This window comes from Chrysoperla carnea, chromosome 2 (assembly GCF_905475395.1).
Source record: "Chrysoperla carnea chromosome 2, inChrCarn1.1, whole genome shotgun sequence".
NCBI classification, from domain to species: domain Eukaryota; kingdom Metazoa; phylum Arthropoda; class Insecta; order Neuroptera; family Chrysopidae; genus Chrysoperla; species Chrysoperla carnea.
In genome coordinates, this window is record NC_058338.1 from 1,917,498 (window position 1) to 1,934,061 (window position 16,564).

The 16,564-nt window shown below is 32.8% G+C and overlaps 4 protein-coding genes across 6 annotated transcripts; 1 reads left to right on the forward strand and 3 right to left on the reverse strand.

Moving 5' to 3' along the window:
* The first annotated feature begins 845 nt into the window (after positions 1-845).
* LOC123291666 (polyadenylate-binding protein 1) lies at positions 846-6,072 on the forward strand. 2 transcript variants are annotated; one of them, XM_044872029.1, is made up of 4 exons: positions 846-1,806; positions 3,210-4,320; positions 5,901-5,924; positions 6,010-6,072. In XM_044872029.1, exons 1-4 carry the CDS (start codon positions 1,026-1,028, stop codon positions 6,032-6,034), a joined length of 1,941 nt encoding a protein of 646 aa, XP_044727964.1. In that variant the 5' UTR covers positions 846-1,025; the 3' UTR covers positions 6,035-6,072. The 2 variants fall into 2 exon arrangements, with proteins under 2 accessions (XP_044727964.1, XP_044727965.1); XM_044872030.1 differs by lacking the exons at positions 5,901-5,924; positions 6,010-6,072 and having other exon boundaries at positions 847-1,806; positions 3,210-4,585.
* A 1,485-nt stretch (positions 6,073-7,557) lies between these two features.
* LOC123293489 (zinc finger protein 300-like) lies at positions 7,558-11,663 on the reverse strand. 2 transcript variants are annotated; one of them, XM_044874335.1, is made up of 2 exons: positions 11,474-11,663; positions 7,558-10,629 (listed from the first exon to the last, which is right to left on the reverse strand). In XM_044874335.1, the coding sequence occupies exons 1-2, from the start codon at positions 11,597-11,599 to the stop codon at positions 7,726-7,728; spliced, it is 3,030 nt and encodes a 1,009-aa protein (XP_044730270.1). In that variant the 5' UTR covers positions 11,600-11,663; the 3' UTR covers positions 7,558-7,725. The 2 variants fall into 2 exon arrangements, with proteins under 2 accessions (XP_044730270.1, XP_044730271.1); XM_044874336.1 differs by lacking the exon at positions 11,474-11,663 and adding an exon at positions 11,222-11,324.
* A 579-nt stretch (positions 11,664-12,242) lies between these two features.
* Positions 12,243-14,381, reverse strand: LOC123294154 (putative transferase CAF17 homolog, mitochondrial). The gene is made up of 5 exons (XM_044875256.1): positions 14,233-14,381; positions 13,559-13,909; positions 13,198-13,428; positions 12,457-12,911; positions 12,243-12,326 (listed from the first exon to the last, which is right to left on the reverse strand). The coding sequence occupies exons 1-5, from the start codon at positions 14,261-14,263 to the stop codon at positions 12,243-12,245; spliced, it is 1,152 nt and encodes a 383-aa protein (XP_044731191.1). The 5' UTR covers positions 14,264-14,381.
* Positions 14,382-15,294: 913 nt separating this feature from the next.
* On the reverse strand, positions 15,295-16,479 carry LOC123292423 (putative transferase CAF17 homolog, mitochondrial). Its single transcript, XM_044873073.1, has one exon. It carries the CDS (start codon positions 16,460-16,462, stop codon positions 15,305-15,307), a length of 1,158 nt encoding a protein of 385 aa, XP_044729008.1. The 5' UTR covers positions 16,463-16,479; the 3' UTR covers positions 15,295-15,304.
* Positions 16,480-16,564: the final 85 nt, after the last annotated feature.

Sequence of the window (16,564 nt, forward strand, 5' to 3'; positions counted from 1 at the left end):
ATAACCTTCATATGCACACATAATTGATGGAGGAACTATTGATAACTGGGAGTTACAAACCGTCAATTGGGGGTAAATAAAAATTGAGTTCTCGGGATTCGATGAAGTCAACGAAGGCCGTTTTTACCTGGTCTTGAGTATTTATTGGCGAGAGGTCTGGGGATTATGGTGGGTGCGGACGGCCGTTGTGGTGGAGCAGGATTGGGCCTTTTCTATTGATGCAATTTTCGGTACATTTGGTCGATTTTCTTACAATAGGACTTTACTGTGATGATTTCGTCTGGTTGCAGAAAGTTAAAGTGAATCACTTTTCGAGCTTTTTGAACTTTTCAATACGTTTAAAACCATCAACGAGGCAAAAAATTAAAATTTGGGAAAAAATGAACAGTATCAATTATCGATCAGTTTCTACTTCGACACCGTAGAATAAACATTTATTAAGATATAGACCTATATGGTATTAAAATGGATAAAACTTTAGAAACAATCTAATATTTAAAATATTTCATAACATTTCGTAATATTAACACACCCTGATGACTCATATTTTTGAATATAAAGTGAAAGTAATGTTTTATATTCGAAAGTCATGTGAGAATTTCTGCTCAATTAATGTTTTTAATATAAAAACTAAATTTACGATTATGTAGGTAACAAATGTACGAAAAATAAGTAAAAAGTAATTTTTATAAAGAAAAATTCATAAATTTTCATTTTAAATTTGCAAAAATATGATTTAAGTTGGTATTAAATGGTAGCAAATGGTAGAGTACTACCATTATAGAGTCGATTGACCGGTAGTGGAAGAAACAATTTCCGTTGAAAGTGCAGTGAACAAAAGGAACACTCTTTGTGTGATGTGTCTCCTTTAATAAGGTCACACAACCCACTTTAATATCGTGGTTTAATTCTCATTAAAAAAAAAAAAATTAACAAAAAAAATATAAAAAAAATTATAAAACTACAAAAAAATCGAAAAAATAAATAGTTAAAATCATAAAATATTTAAATAAAAAGTGCTCAAAATGAATCCAGGACCACCGAACTATCCAATGGCATCACTATATGTTGGCGACTTACATTCAGACATCACCGAGGCCATGCTGTTTGAAAAATTCTCACCAGCTGGTCCCGTTTTATCGATACGTGTGTGTCGTGACATGATCACACGACGATCGTTGGGCTACGCATACGTTAACTTCCAACAACCAGCCGATGCAGAACGTGCATTGGACACGATGAACTTTGATCCAATGAAAGGACGTCCCATACGTATCATGTGGTCACAACGGGATCCATCGTTAAGAAAATCTGGTGTTGGTAACGTATTTATTAAAAATCTCGATAAAGGTATCGATAATAAGGCCATGTACGATACATTCTCCGCGTTCGGAAATATACTTAGTTGTAAAGTTGCCCAAGATGAGACTGGTCAATCGAAAGGTTACGGTTTTGTACATTTTGAAACGGAAGAAGCCGCAAATAAATCAATTGAAAAAGTCAATGGTATGTTGTTAAATGGGAAAAAAGTTTACGTTGGACGTTTTATCTCACGAAAAGAACGTGAAAAGGAATTAGGTGAAAAAGCAAAATTATTTACGAACGTGTATGTGAAAAACTTTGGGGACGAGTTAACCGAAGAAATGTTGAAGGAAATGTTTGAAAAATATGGTACCATCACCAGTTATAAAATTATGATCAGTGACAAAGATGGAAAATCACGTGGTTTTGGATTCGTTGCGTTCGAAGATGCTGATGCAGCTGAACAAGCTGTTATGGAACTTAATGGAAAAGAATTAACTGAAGGTATGCAAATATTAAGTTTTTTTTTTTAAATTAATTTTCTAGGAAAAATCTGGGGGTTCCCCCAAAAACAAAATGGCGGATGATTTTTTGAAGTGTTGAAAAATTTTCTTGTTTTTTTATTTTTTTGTTGAAGTTTCGAAGGCATTTTATATAATGTTTGTAGAAGGTTAGGTTAGGTTAGAGTGGCTGTCCTGGGATGGGACACACTTAGACCATAGGGTCCGTTGTGATACCGTAAATGGATTGGCCCATCCCCGGCCACTACTCTATGAACCATTTGGAGCTGTTTAAGAACAGCAGGAGTGCTTTGACGTCGACTGACTTTAGGTCGTAGAGGTCGTCAAAGAGAGGCTGGCTCAAGTAAGCCCATCTCCTCATGACAAGAGCTGGGCAGTGACAGAGAAGATGAGACATTGTCTTCTCCTCGTCATCACTGTGACAGCTCCTGCAGTAGTCGTGATACACTGCCAGGCCTAAGCGTTCAGCATGCTTGCCGCCCACCCAGTGTCCGTGTCTAATGTGTGTAGGGAAAAAACCAGGTGGTTTTTGAAAAAATCAAGGTTTTTCCACACTTTATTTTTGGAATTTACTCGAAAACTATGTATTTCAGAGGAAAAATTGATCAATTCAAAATTATCGGTGATAAAATTTCCGAGCGATTTGTATATATAAACTTTTCAAATTTTCGAAAAATATAAATCTACTTACTTGACCCGTGCGAAATTCCGCTCCCGTAGGAATCATAACCTGTGGCTAAAAGCAACAAAGAATAAATTTCGTGGAAAAGTGGTCAAAAAAAGTCAAAAGTTCTTAAATTAATATTAGCAGAATAGTAATTTATTTCTAGAATATTGGATCTATAGAAATTAGCCGTGCGGGATCGTATTTCTGTGCGTTTTCACGGGTTTGTCATCTACAAGATTAATAATAATATGAAATTTCTCAGCCTGTTAATTTTTCCTCATTTTAATCAATACCGAAATATTTTTTAGCTCCGTCCGTTGCTCTTAATTTTCCATTATTTCATTTTATTTGCATGAAATGTGAAATTTACAAAATTTAGAAATACTCCTTCAGTTTTTTAGTTACGGAACCCTAAACATGCACTTGAAACATATCTAAGAGCACTCGCCATTAAATTACCTTTTAATTAAAGCCTTTTTCAAACTGAACCACGATCATCGCCGTCTTTCTAGTTTTTTTCGACTACGGAATCCTAAACTCGCACATGAAACATAGCTAAGGCTACTTTCCATTAAATTATCGATACGAAATAAAAAAAAAACGAAATCAGTTCATCCGTTTAGGCGCTAGATGGCACAGGCAGGCACACTACACCCTTTTTTTTTTTATTTTGGGGAATAAAAACGATCTTTTAATATAAATTTTACATACAATTACAGGTAAACCGTTATACGTTGGACGTGCCCAAAAGAAAGCTGAACGTCAATTAGAACTTAAACGGCGTTTCGAACAATTGAAAATCGAACGATTAAACCGTTATCAAGGTGTTAATTTATATGTGAAAAACTTGGATGATACAATTGACGATGAACGATTACGTAAAGAGTTCATGTTATTCGGTACAATAACATCTGCCAAGGTGATGTTGGAAGAAGGTCGCAGCAAAGGTTTTGGTTTTGTATGTTTTTCATCTCCAGAAGAAGCTACAAAAGCCGTTACCGAAATGAATGGACGTATCGTTGGCACGAAACCATTATACGTAGCGTTAGCACAACGTAAAGAAGATCGTAAAGCTCATTTAGCTTCACAATATGTACAACGTATGGCGAACATTCGTATGCAACAAATGGGACAAATGTTCCAACCAGGCGGAGCAGGAGGTTACTTCGTTCCAACATTACCACAACCACAACGGTTCTATGGACCAGCTCAAATGACACAGATTCGAGCCACACCACGATGGACGCCACAGCCACAAGTTCGAGCCGGAGGTGCTCAAGCTGGAACCGCTGGATATCCAACAATGGCTGGATCATTTAGACCAGCTGGACCAAGGAGTGCTGGCGCTCAAACAACCGCAATGCGTGGTGCAATTGCGGCTAGACCTATTACTGGTCAACAAGGTGTTGGAAATATTCCTGGAAGACCTGTTGTTCAAGGTCCAGTGGTTTCATCGAATGCAGGACGTGCTGCCAACTACAAATATACTGCAAACATGCGTAATCCACCACAACAAATTGGTATGACTCCTGCACCTGCTGTACAACAAGCTGTCCACATCCAAGGACAAGAACCGTTAACTGCTTCCATGTTAGCTGCGGCTCCTCCACAAGAACAAAAACAAATGTTAGGAGAACGTTTGTTCCCATTGATTCAACGTATGTATCCGGAATTAGCTGGAAAAATTACTGGAATGTTGTTAGAAATCGATAATTCCGAATTATTGCATATGTTGGAGCACAACGAATCCCTTAAAGCGAAAGTCGAGGAAGCTGTTGCTGTACTTCAAGCTCATCAAGCTAAACAAGCCGCTACTCAAGTCAAAAAAGAGTAAAGTTCCAAAAAAACAACTTCGTCAGCACTCTAGGCAAGCAAATTAGTTAAGAAAAACACAAAAAAAAATCAGCAAATTATTTTGATTTCGATAACCACAAAAAAAAAAAAAGCATTTTTTTGATTTTAATTAAAAATTTTTCTTGAATTTTGGATAGATTTTCAAAAATTATTTTTCAAATTTTCTTTTATTTTTTTCTTAAATTCACAGAGTTCAATTTCTTCCCCGATTTTCTATCCAAAAAAGAAATTTTCGGTTTAAAACAAAAACACATGGCAGAGAACTTGTTTTCTTTTTTAATTAAATTTTTGTTTTCTCTGTTAAAAAGTAAAAAATAAAAAATTTTTAATTTGTTATTCAATTTTTTTTGTTTGTTTTTTACAATTTTTTTTTTCGGTTTTTCTGAAATTTTTTCTCAATAAATTTTCAGAAAAAAACGAATATATTTTTTCAGACGTTAATTTAAAAAAATAAAATAAAAAAATGAAAAAAAAATAGAACACGAATCACGATACTCTAGAGGGTCTTTATAAAATAACAAAAAAAAAAAAAGTATAAATAAAAAATTTATAAAAAAAAAAAATCGAAGGTCAAGTTTTTCAATTTGCAGTTAAACAGTCGTCGTTCGAGGTTACCAACTTTAATCTATAGATTATTAGAATTCTTTTACATATTTTTTTTTTCAGAAAGGAGTAAAAAGGAGTAAAATTAGCTTCTGAGTTAATTTTATCGTACCTTTTACACCTGGTTTTGATGTTAAAAAAAGTTGATAACTGTTTCAAAAGAGTAAAAAAAAACACGATGTTTAATTACAAATTAAAAATTTGTACCCCTCCAAAAAAATCAGCAAAATATCTTTAAAAAAAAAAAGTAAAATATTCGAAAAAAAAGAATATGAACTATCGTTTTATATATTTGTGTATTATAAAAATAAACAAAAACAAAAAAAAAAGAACTGAAATGGTTCCTCCTGAAACAACAAAAAACTTGTTCAGTAAATCATATAAATAAAAATAACAAAAAAATTGTAAATGCCTTGTATGAAAATAAAAAAAATACATAAAAAAATTTTAAACTTTGAACTTATTATCGATAAAATTAGTGTATTTAACGCGATTTTTTTATCGATATATGGCTTCAAAGAACACAAAGAATAAATAATCAAAAGTATTCGTTTATAATAAAAAATTTAAAAACTATATAAGAAATAATTTTAACTTATTTTCATTATTCTTATATTGGGTTATTTCAGGCTTTCAATAAAGAAATTTTCGTAGCAACTTGGATGTAATTTTTTATTCAAAGCCTCATTGTCTTAATTAAATCTCGTAATTTTAATTTCAGTAACAGCTGTGAGAGTTTTTCTCATCACTTCAATAAAGTAAGTTGAAAAAATCCACAATTCGGATGGATTCGTTATACTTTGGCTATCTTCGTAGCTTCCTTAGATCATTTATAAATAGATATGCCCAACGTGTACCAAGTTTGACATTTTAGTTTCAAATCCTCATTATCTTAATTAAATCTCTAATTTTAATTTCAATAACAGCTGTGAGAGTTTTTTTCATCACTTCAGTAAAGTAAGTTTAAAAAAATCCACAATTCGGATGGTTTCGTTATACTTCGACTATCTTCGTAGCTTCCATTTGCCATATTAGAAATTTTGTATCAGTATTCAGATACATTGTGTTTTCCTTAGATCATTTATAAGTAGATATGCCCAACGTGTATCAAGTTTGACTTATTAGTATACATAGCCGAGGAGATTTTGAAACTAAACAGAGCTGATATTAGAGTCATCGTAGAGTTACTCACAGGGCATGATAACCTGAACAAGTTCCAACATCAGATTCGGAGAAAATTCAGAAGAAACATCGATCCACTTTCTCTGTTACTGCCCGGCGCTCATACAGCAGCGAAGGAAATGGTTTGGACCGGCCATAGTCGAACCAGAAGAAATTAGGAAACTCAGCGCTAGGCAAATCCTGGGTTTCAGTACATCAGTTGGTTATACTAGCCACTGAAAAGCGTAGCGGGGATAGAGTACAAGGGTCTATTTGGCTAGGTGCTCTGAACCATTGCTTCGAGGCCTGATGCTCGAGCATGGCCCGCTAACCTCCATACCCATACCCCATACCCATACATAGATAAACGCCTGTCAACATCTGAGGTAATTGCTTAGGTCAGCTAGGGATATTAATCAACAAGTGAAATTTACAAAATTTTTAAAAACCCCCAGCCAATTTTTCGCGTACAAAACCCTAAACTCGCACTTGAAATATAGCTAAGAACACTCCATGAAAAATCAAAATAATTTAGGACCTACGATGCTTTTTCGTAGGATATTCGAATTTCTCGAATCTTTTCTGGAATGATATCTTGAAGTTGTTTGGAAATAGTATAAAAATTTGGGGTCCCTGGACACTTTCTCACAGTGTCCAATACGAAAAAATGGCCTGGGGCTGTTGGTTATATACTATATAAATATATCGAGTGTATCTTAGAATATAATTTCCGCTTTGAGTGTGTCGGGTGTCCTTCTGTTTCTTGGTTTTAAAGGATTTAATAAAAAAAAAAATCGTTAAGGCACTGAAAAAATATTTATTTTCGCAATTTTCAATTTACAAATAACAAGTCAATTATATTTAGAAAAAAAAAAGATACTTAAAAACTTAAGCAAGAGTTGAACTTGAGACTTTTAATATAAAAGTTTACAATTCCACTGTAAATTACAATCTATTATTATTTTAAATATGAATACAGTTTAACTGTAATTACTGTACAATTATATACAGTTTGTGATTAATAAAAAGTCTCTCAAAATTAACTCGAACTAGGGGATTTCCATTTATCGATAATAAATTTTGACTTGATAAAATACAGGCTTGGCTTTTATTTCATCTTGAAAATAACTGATTTCAAAATTCATAAAAACTACAAGAACCCTGATCCAAACGTGATCGTAGAGATCTTATTTATTCGTTTATCAAATTACATAATTTACCCCTCATTTTCAAGCTTATCGTACTTTTTAACGACCAAAAATAGACTCATGGTCGAAAAATGTACCGCTTAAGGAAAAAATAAACTAGAGAAATAATATAAACATTTAATTTTGTTCATTATGTGATTTGCATATCATAACTGTAATAAAATTGCCTAAAAATAACAAAAAGTTAATTTTTTTTGTCACTTGATGGGCTAGTTTAATCTATACACCTAAAAATCTCGGGTTTTTTCTTGAAAGTAAGGATGTTTGTTTTGAAAATCTACCAAATAGATTTTAAAAAGGTCCTACTCTGTGTATTATTTCTCCAGCCTATTTTTAGCCACGATACTGACTGCACTGCGAAATTCGACACGGGTCGAGCTAATAATAGAAATTAAAATCGTTAACATTTCTACGAATCCTCGGCATCTTCCGTAAATCCATTTTGATTTTGATCGCGTTTCATGTGCAAACTTAAATGACGTTTAAACAACGGTTTCGAATCAAAGTTCATGTTACACCGTTGACAATTCAACAAAACACCATTATTATGGATCTTTTGCATATGATTCTTTAGATGTGAACTCCTGAAGAACGTAAAATTACACAGTTCACATTCATACGGTCGTATTCCCGTGTGTAACTTTTTATGCGACGCTAATCCACCACTGTACGCGAATCGAGCTTTACACAGCTTACATTTATAAGGCCGTTCTTTGGTATGACTACGCATATGACGCGTTAATAAACTCCGTCGATAGAATGCTTTACGACATTCTGGACACGTAAACGGTTTAATTCCCGAGTGCGTTTTCAAGTGACTCGTTAAAGTGCTTAAATATTTGAATTTCTTCTCACAAATATCGCACTTGTGTTGGGGTTCCTTAATCGTATGCATTTTCAGATGTGTTTTTAAACTTGAATCATGGACGAACGTCTTGTAGCAGATCTCACATTGGAAAGGGTGTTCCCCCGTGTGCGAGAGCATATGTCGTTTAAGGACACTCGGTTGAACAAAGCCTCGATTACACACCTCGCATGAGTATGGCAGATCGCCTACGTGATTTTTCACATGAATATTTAACGATGACAACGATGTAAAACTTTTTTTACAATACTCGCATGTGTACGGTTTTAAACCGGTGTGAGTTCGAACATGTCGAATTAAATGGCTACGATATGGAAATGATTTATTACAAACATTACATGATAACCCAGCACCGTAATCTAATTTTACACGTTCTTTTTCTAAAATTTTCTTAACTACAACCGAATTCGAATTGCTTTCCTCGTCATTTTCAGTTTCGACTTCAATTTCGTTGTAATAATCACTTAGAATTGTATTATTATCACCAGCTCGTCCATCCAACGATCGATTCTCGTCTGACGACGATGTCGATTTTGTTGAATTCCGTCGAATTTTTATTTTAAATTTATTATGATTTGTTTCATTTCGTTGAATTTCATAATTTGTTTCCTCCGATTCGTCGGGTATTTCAATGATTTTCTTTTTCGGTGATGCAAATATATCAATTTCCGGGAAGATTTTCTTTGGTGAACGTTGCCGTTCACTTTTTCGTGGTACAATTTTTAATTCAATCTCAATTTTTTGTGGATCGGAATAATTTTCTAAGTGATTACGTTTTTGTGGACGCTTCGATTTAATTGCGGTATGTCGACCGGTTTTTGCTGGTGTTTCGATTTTCTCTTGTTGTGGCGAGAATTCGGTACCGTTGATTAATTTTAGATCCTGATCGATTGTTTGATCTTTATACATGCCAGAACTTTGTTGGATAATTGCCAAATCATCGGATATCGAAGTTGTCCGTTGTTTTTTATCATCGTCGTCATTTTCGTTATCGGATTCTTCGCTTAATTTTGGTGAGACGAAATATAGCGGTTTGGGAATACCACGCTCGCAAATATCTTTTTTCGAGGTCGGACGAAAATTTTGTAATTTTAATCGTTGATATAAAACTTGTTTTTGTGGATCGTTCAATTTATTAAAATCGGAGATTAACATGTTCGTTGAGAGTTTTCGATTTGGAACATCGGTTTTTTTCTCGTCAAATCGTTTTGGTGGTACAATTTTCTCAACTCGTGCTCGTTTAACAATCGGTAATTTTGTATAAATCTCCGATGATTTTTTCTCGTCGATATCTTTTACAAATGTATATCGAGTTCGTTTAGTTTTTCGGGTTCGAACAAACACTGGAACATTTTTTCGACCGGATTTTAAATATGATACACCTTGTGGTGGTTTATATTTATCCGATTTTTTCGGTCTTCCACGTCCTTTGTACTTAACATCATCTCTGGGGGAAATTTTCACAGGAATTTCTTCTTTTTCCTTTTCCTCGATGATAGGTGGTTCTTCAATAATTGGCGGTTCATCAGGTTCCTCAGAAATTTCCTCGCAGTTTTCTAAAATTGTTTCAGTTTCAATGTACGATGCAGGTTCAGGTATTTCTGATTTTACTTCAATATTTTCCTTTTTAATTTGTTTGATCGGGATTAGTTTTGAGTTTTCCTTGTTTCGAAAATCATCCATTGTTACATAATGAATATTTTGTGGTTTGATAACCGATTTAATAAGAACAAATCGACCTTTTGGTACAATTTTCTCTTTATGATTTTCCTCTTCAGAACGAGGAGGTGGTAGGGGTGATGATGAATCATCTCTAGGTAAATCTGGCGTTACAATATCATCAGTTATAACTTCACATTCTTCGCCTAAATGAAAATCATCGTTATCAAAGTACATCACGATATCTCCGTTCGATTGTTGTACAATTTTTTCACTAGGCTCATCTTGTTTAAACGAAGATATTTCATCGAAATTTTCGATTTCCGAATGAAATTGTTCGTCTTCAAAATCACCGCCATCGACGCAGTTTCGTGTTTCATTCGAGCTAATTGATTCGGATGATGAAACCGTTATTAAATTTTTCGATAAATTTGAGAATGTATAAATTGGATTGATATCGTTCGATGAATAACAGTTTCGCGTCGTTTCGCCGTTATTTGTGGACACGATGATCGAACGAAAATCGGATATTTTTGGTGAGAGATGAATATTTTCTAAATTTTCTAAATCGTTAAATATTTGTACATTTGATGGTTCGATATTGATTTGTACTGATTTAATTGATGTGTTCGCTGATTGACTGTTGTTTAATAATGTCGATTGATTTTGTATAATTGCTCGAAGTTGTCGATCCATTTGCTCGCATTTCGTTTTAAATAAATGTGAGATTTCTAAAGCACGATGGCATTGTTTACATATTTGATGTGGTAATGGATCACCTAGTGCAACCTATATTAACAAAAAAAAAAAATATATATATACAGGGTGTCTTTTTACCCGATTGAGAAACGCAAAGGAGTGATTGAAAAAAGTGTGCTTTGCAATGGCATAGCGAATAGGGTATTCCACTATTTTTGAAAAAGTACTTCAAAATGTTGATTTTGCTAATAAAAAGCCAACAAAAATTTATTTCGGAAAAATACACACGCTTTTTTGCCAAAAACTTAAATTTTAAACCTTTTTTAAACTGTTAAAAACGCGGGCATCCAATTTAATGACGTAATATCGGTATCATTATACGAAATAACACAAGTAAGTTTGACAGATATATTCATAGACATCTGATTATAATAAATATAAATACTTACTAACTATGTATATATTATACTCAGCTGTCTACACTTAACTAACTGATGGTCTATGATTCATACCGATATGACATCACAGCAGGGCTTACCCGCGTTTTAGGTCACGTGATATACAGTTTAAAAATTACGATTTTTAATTTTAATATTATAAAAGAAAAATGTGCTTTTATGACTCGAAATCAGAATATAACTTATTTAACTTTTTCAAATTTCATAATTTATTTTTTACTAACGATAATACCCTATTTACGCCCATAGAGACATGAAAAATTCCATGAATCGCTGTGCAATCAAACCACCGCAAATTTCGATATCGCAATGAGGAATAAAATATTTTGCGCCAAATATAAAATAAGTTTCTATGAATTTTCTTAACCCAATATTTTCTTGGGCAATTAAATTACAAATAGGTAAATTTAACTAGACATTTAATTTAAAAATATGAAATCTAAAACTTCGAATAAATTGAAAATGAAAATACATACATGAACAGCTGCACATGCCATTATTTTATCACAAATTTGCTGATTTGAGTTTGTTTCAAAAATAGGTAATAAATGATTATCACTTAAACAGATACGGCATAAATGTGTTAAAATTTTCACTTCCATTTTGTTTGAAAATGAATCAAAATTTTACTTTAAATATCTATGTTGAAATTGTTTGAAGCACTCTTTTTACATTACGGCAGATGACGCCATTTGAAATTCAAGAAGTTTACTTGATTCGTGATCGTATATTTTAATAAAGTGTCACAGAGACGTATCTAATTTAAAATTTGCTTTTTAAGTAAATATTTGTTACTTATTTTAAAATAGAAATTGTAAAAATATATTTACTATTTGTTTATTAAGAAAAAATTATTTGAGTTTTTATTTTCAAAAATTAAATATTCAATTTAGCCGCTAAAATAGAGAAGACTCTGTCAAAAAAAAAGCCCCCTACCCCCAAAAAGAAACAGGGCATAGAAAATCACTAAAAACATGAAGAGTGTTATAGTTAAAATAAGGGTAAATTATTCTCTAATTTTTAAATAATAAATAATTGAAAAAGTTTAACACTTTACGCTGAGTTTGAGCGTCAAATTAGGTCACGTGATCAGTTCTTTTGAAACAGGCAGTTCCGTTGTATCCAAGGTTTTACTAAACCCCTTACTAGAACGAGCCTAAAGAAATGGTAATTCTAAAAGAAATACAAATATACAAGCTAAAAAATATATAATTTTTTTAAATATTCTCGATTACATAAAAGTTTTTATCTGAGAGCTGTTGCCCATAATTGTTCAGGCATTTCATTTGTCAACATAACTGGCCACCAATCAGGTTTCGGTGCTTTCACCTGCAAACATACCCAAAAAAGAAAAAAATTAAAATTTTTATCTACTACAAAAAGGTCACAAATTTTTCTCCAAGACGTATGGCGCCTTGTTTCTCTTCGCTACGCAAATAGTATAGAGGCTAGTACACACCTTAACGTTTTTCACAACCATATCGTCACGATTAATATAATCGGTGCGTAATAACGCAATGCCATATTTATCGTAAGTACCACGTAATTTTCCAACAATCATTTGTTTCTTTGTATGCTCAATAATAATTGGATCATCAAAATTCAATTCATCAACTTTACTAGCACCATCAAAAATGACTGGTGTCATACGATAATGTATAAAACCATTTAGATACAATGATATCGTAATATCACCCCCCAGATAACGACCTTTATTAAAATGAATACCATTTAAATAATCACCATTCGATTCTAATGGACTACTTTTGTTTGGTGGCAGCTCTTGTACACCTTCTGCGATACCCAATTTGTAGCGAAGCTGTTTGTATGTTGTAAGATTATGACGACGTTTAATGTTTAACTTTTGTATGATTTGATTAAAATCTATATCATTGGATGCAATTATACGTAAACCTATGATTAATGGTTAAATATTAATAATTATTTTCATATTTCAATAAATCGGAGTGCAAACTTCGACACAATCGCCATTTTGATTCCGCAAACTTTTGAGTGGTTTTAGCAGATTTATGGTAAAAATTTATTTTTAAATTTTGGTACATTTCTTTCCGTAAAAAGCAACAAAGGATGATATGAGTTTAGTTAGTTCTCCTATTTTTCGAAATGATATGTAATCAAATCCAAGATGGTTGACTTTCGAATAATGATCGTTGATTTTAACAATTATGCTTAAATTTACCTAATTGCGGTGACCGTGGATCTGAATAAACCATCACTAAATCCTGTAAATCATTATTTAACCATTTTCGTTTCGCACAATTTACATTCGTTTTAATCATGTCAGCTTCGTTACGTATCCGTAACGCATCTGAACTGAATATTTGCCATACATTTAATTTACTACCATAGTTTGTTATTTGTATCGAAGAATTACTTTTAGTATATTTATTTAAATGTTGTTGTACGATACCTAAAAAAATGTGCGGGTAAAATCGTTCAGTGAAAATTCAAAAGGTGTATTTTTACGCGTTGACGTTTGACGCTCAGTTGAGCGTCCGATTAAGTCACGTGGTCAGTTTTCAAATATAAATTTTATTTACCTATGGCAGGCATATCAATATCCAATAAATATGAATTCGATTCAGATGTTTTATACAAAATACCATCCGTTATTAATCGTCCATGATCATTTAAAAACATTGTATACAAGGATCCAATTGATTTTTGTATATATGATAGATCATTTGTAATCAACGATTGTAAATATTCATCAACATGACGGCCATTGATTTTTAATAATGTACGATCCATTAGTTGTTCAATCTCTAATGATTGGTGTTGTTGGTGGGGTGATAATTGTGGTTGCGTTTGAGTTTGTGGTATCGTTAATGTTGTTGTTCGACCAGTTTTTATTGAGCGGAATAAATTTGTCCATTTTATCAAATTAATAACTAAAAAATTCACAAAAACTTCGATCGCTTGTTCAAAATATTACAATGCGGCGTGTGTTGACGCATTGTTTTTTAAAGGCCCGCACAAAGGGGCCAAACTCTAGTAAATTGATAAACCTATAAAATGTTAGTTTGTTCGCTCACGAAAATTACAAAAGCAATTGTTTGTTTGCACATTACAGTATCAGATTTATACTCTAAACTACTGAACTGATTTTGATGAAACTTCAAAGGATACTTACATTCCACATACTGGCAATCTTTGTATGGGGGAGGGGTTCTAAAATTGACATGGAGTTAAAAGTAACAGACGATTTACATACCAATAGATTTATTCGGCTTAATAGGAAACATTGCGTTCAATATATGCAATGATGATAAATTCTTTCAATATTCTTGGGTTTTATTAACAGAAATTTGGTCTTTTATGCCATTATTTTAAAAAAAGTTATAATCGATCGGTTATTCTAATTCTGACAAATATTCAAAACATATGCATACAAATGCTTTGTTCAAAAATGTGTCTAAGCAAGCGTTGAAACGTCATACATGAAACGTGTCGCCTCAAAACGAACTGCAAGACTTTTTGATTTTCAAAAAAGGCAATTTTGCCCTAATTTCTTGTATTTCAACTTTTCTTCTATCTTATACTGTTTAAAAAATACATTTCACAGACCCTTGACTTAATTGACTTTAAATAGGTAGTTAGGCCCGCGCTCAAGACTCATCTCAACGGAGGGGGGTGATTTCAAACCCTTGTTAATCATATCGTCATACAGTCAACAAAAACAAGGGGGCAAGTCGCTCTTTTTAACCCCCGAACAAAAAAAGGGGTGTTATAAGTTTGACCGCTATGTCTGTCTGTCTGTGGTATCGTAGGGCCTAAACGGATGAACCGATTTGGATTTTTTTGTTTCGCTTGAAAGGTAATTTCAAGTACGAGTTTAGGTTTCCGCATTCGGAACAACTCTTCCCTGGTGGAAATAATATTTGAAGAAAGAATAAGAAATTCTGAAAAAGTCTTAGGAACTTTGAACTTCTCAACGTTTTCGGACTAGTTTAATTCAGAGTTCTTAATACTTTTTTAAAGTTTCTAAGACTTTTTCAGAGTTTCCTAAGACTTATTCTTTTTTCAAATATTTTTTCCACCAGAGTTAAGGAAAAGCTTATTTAATGGAGAATGTTCTAAGATACGTTTTAAGTGCGAGTTTAGGATTCCGTACCTAAAAATTTGATCGTCATATTCCTCATTGCATTCATGGGCATGGAATAAAAAAAAAAAAACTTATAATAGAGATTCTTTAATAAATAAATTTTTTTAATAAACAACAAATACACAAAACAACTTGGAACACAATTTTCACCATATTCATTGGTCAAAAATCAACAAAATATTCACGATGTTCTCGTCACAGCATCTTTTGCTACTTCATCAGTTTGACTTGTTTTAGTTTCACCAACAGTTTCAGTGCTTCTATTCTCATTTTCAATGACATCTCCACTCTTAGCTTCTTTAGCTGCAACCTTAGACGCTTCTAATGGCCACCAAGAAGGCCTTTCTGTCTTCGCTTGACATTCCCCAATCGTAAAATCATTATGTTTCAATGCATTGTCAATCCGTAATAATCCAAGCCCATATTTCTCACAAGCGCCACGTAATTTTCCAACATTCGTTTTATTATCACGAATATAAATCGTTTCATCGTTACCGAGTTTATTTTCGGTATTCTCGTTAAATATTAACGGCATTAAACGTTTTCGAATAACACCCGTATGATAAGTTCGAGCTGTTAACTCTTGTCCTAAGTAACAACCTTTTTGAAAACTAATTCCATGTAAGTAATCGCAATTCGCTTCCAATGGAAAACATTTTCCCGGTGGTAATTCTAACGAACCTTCACCAATCCCCAATTTATAACGTAATAATTGATGAGGACTATCAGTTTCATCGATATCATTGCAAATATTTAATTTATCCTGGATTGTATCAACTTTTAAATCGGTTGAAGCTAATAAACGTGCTCCTAAACGCCAAGATCTTGGATCTTTATAAATATAAAGTACATCTTGGTCGGTATTTGACCTGGAATTTTTACGAGCTAAAATTTCTTTAATTTTTGGATGTACTTCCGTACGTTTGGGACTTTGTGTATCAAATAAGACCCACAATCGTAAAATTAATTCTAAGTTCGTAATTTCAAGTTTTTTACGTAATATATATGTAGATAAATGTTTTTCTAAGATTGGCACTAACAAAGAATCGATTTCGATCAAGTATGTATGTTCTTCGGGAGCCCGATAAATAATTGAATCAGCTAGAACTCGACCTTTTGTGTTTAAAAACATCGTGTACATCGATGATGTGGAATCTTTTAAGTGAGCGATATCATTTGTGATTAAACCTTGAAGAAAACTTTGAGCCTCAGGACCTTTGACTTTTAATGCACCTCGATTTGATAATTCTTGAATTTTTAACGTTCCATTTGATAGTTGATGACAATATCGATAATATTGTAAACTTACAACAATTTTTTTTTGCAAGATTCTAAACATTTTATATTTTTTACCAGTAAATTATAAACAAAAATTATTTTGACATACTTGTTAATATGTACACGCCATTAAAGATTTATTTTAATAATTTTTATGGTAAAG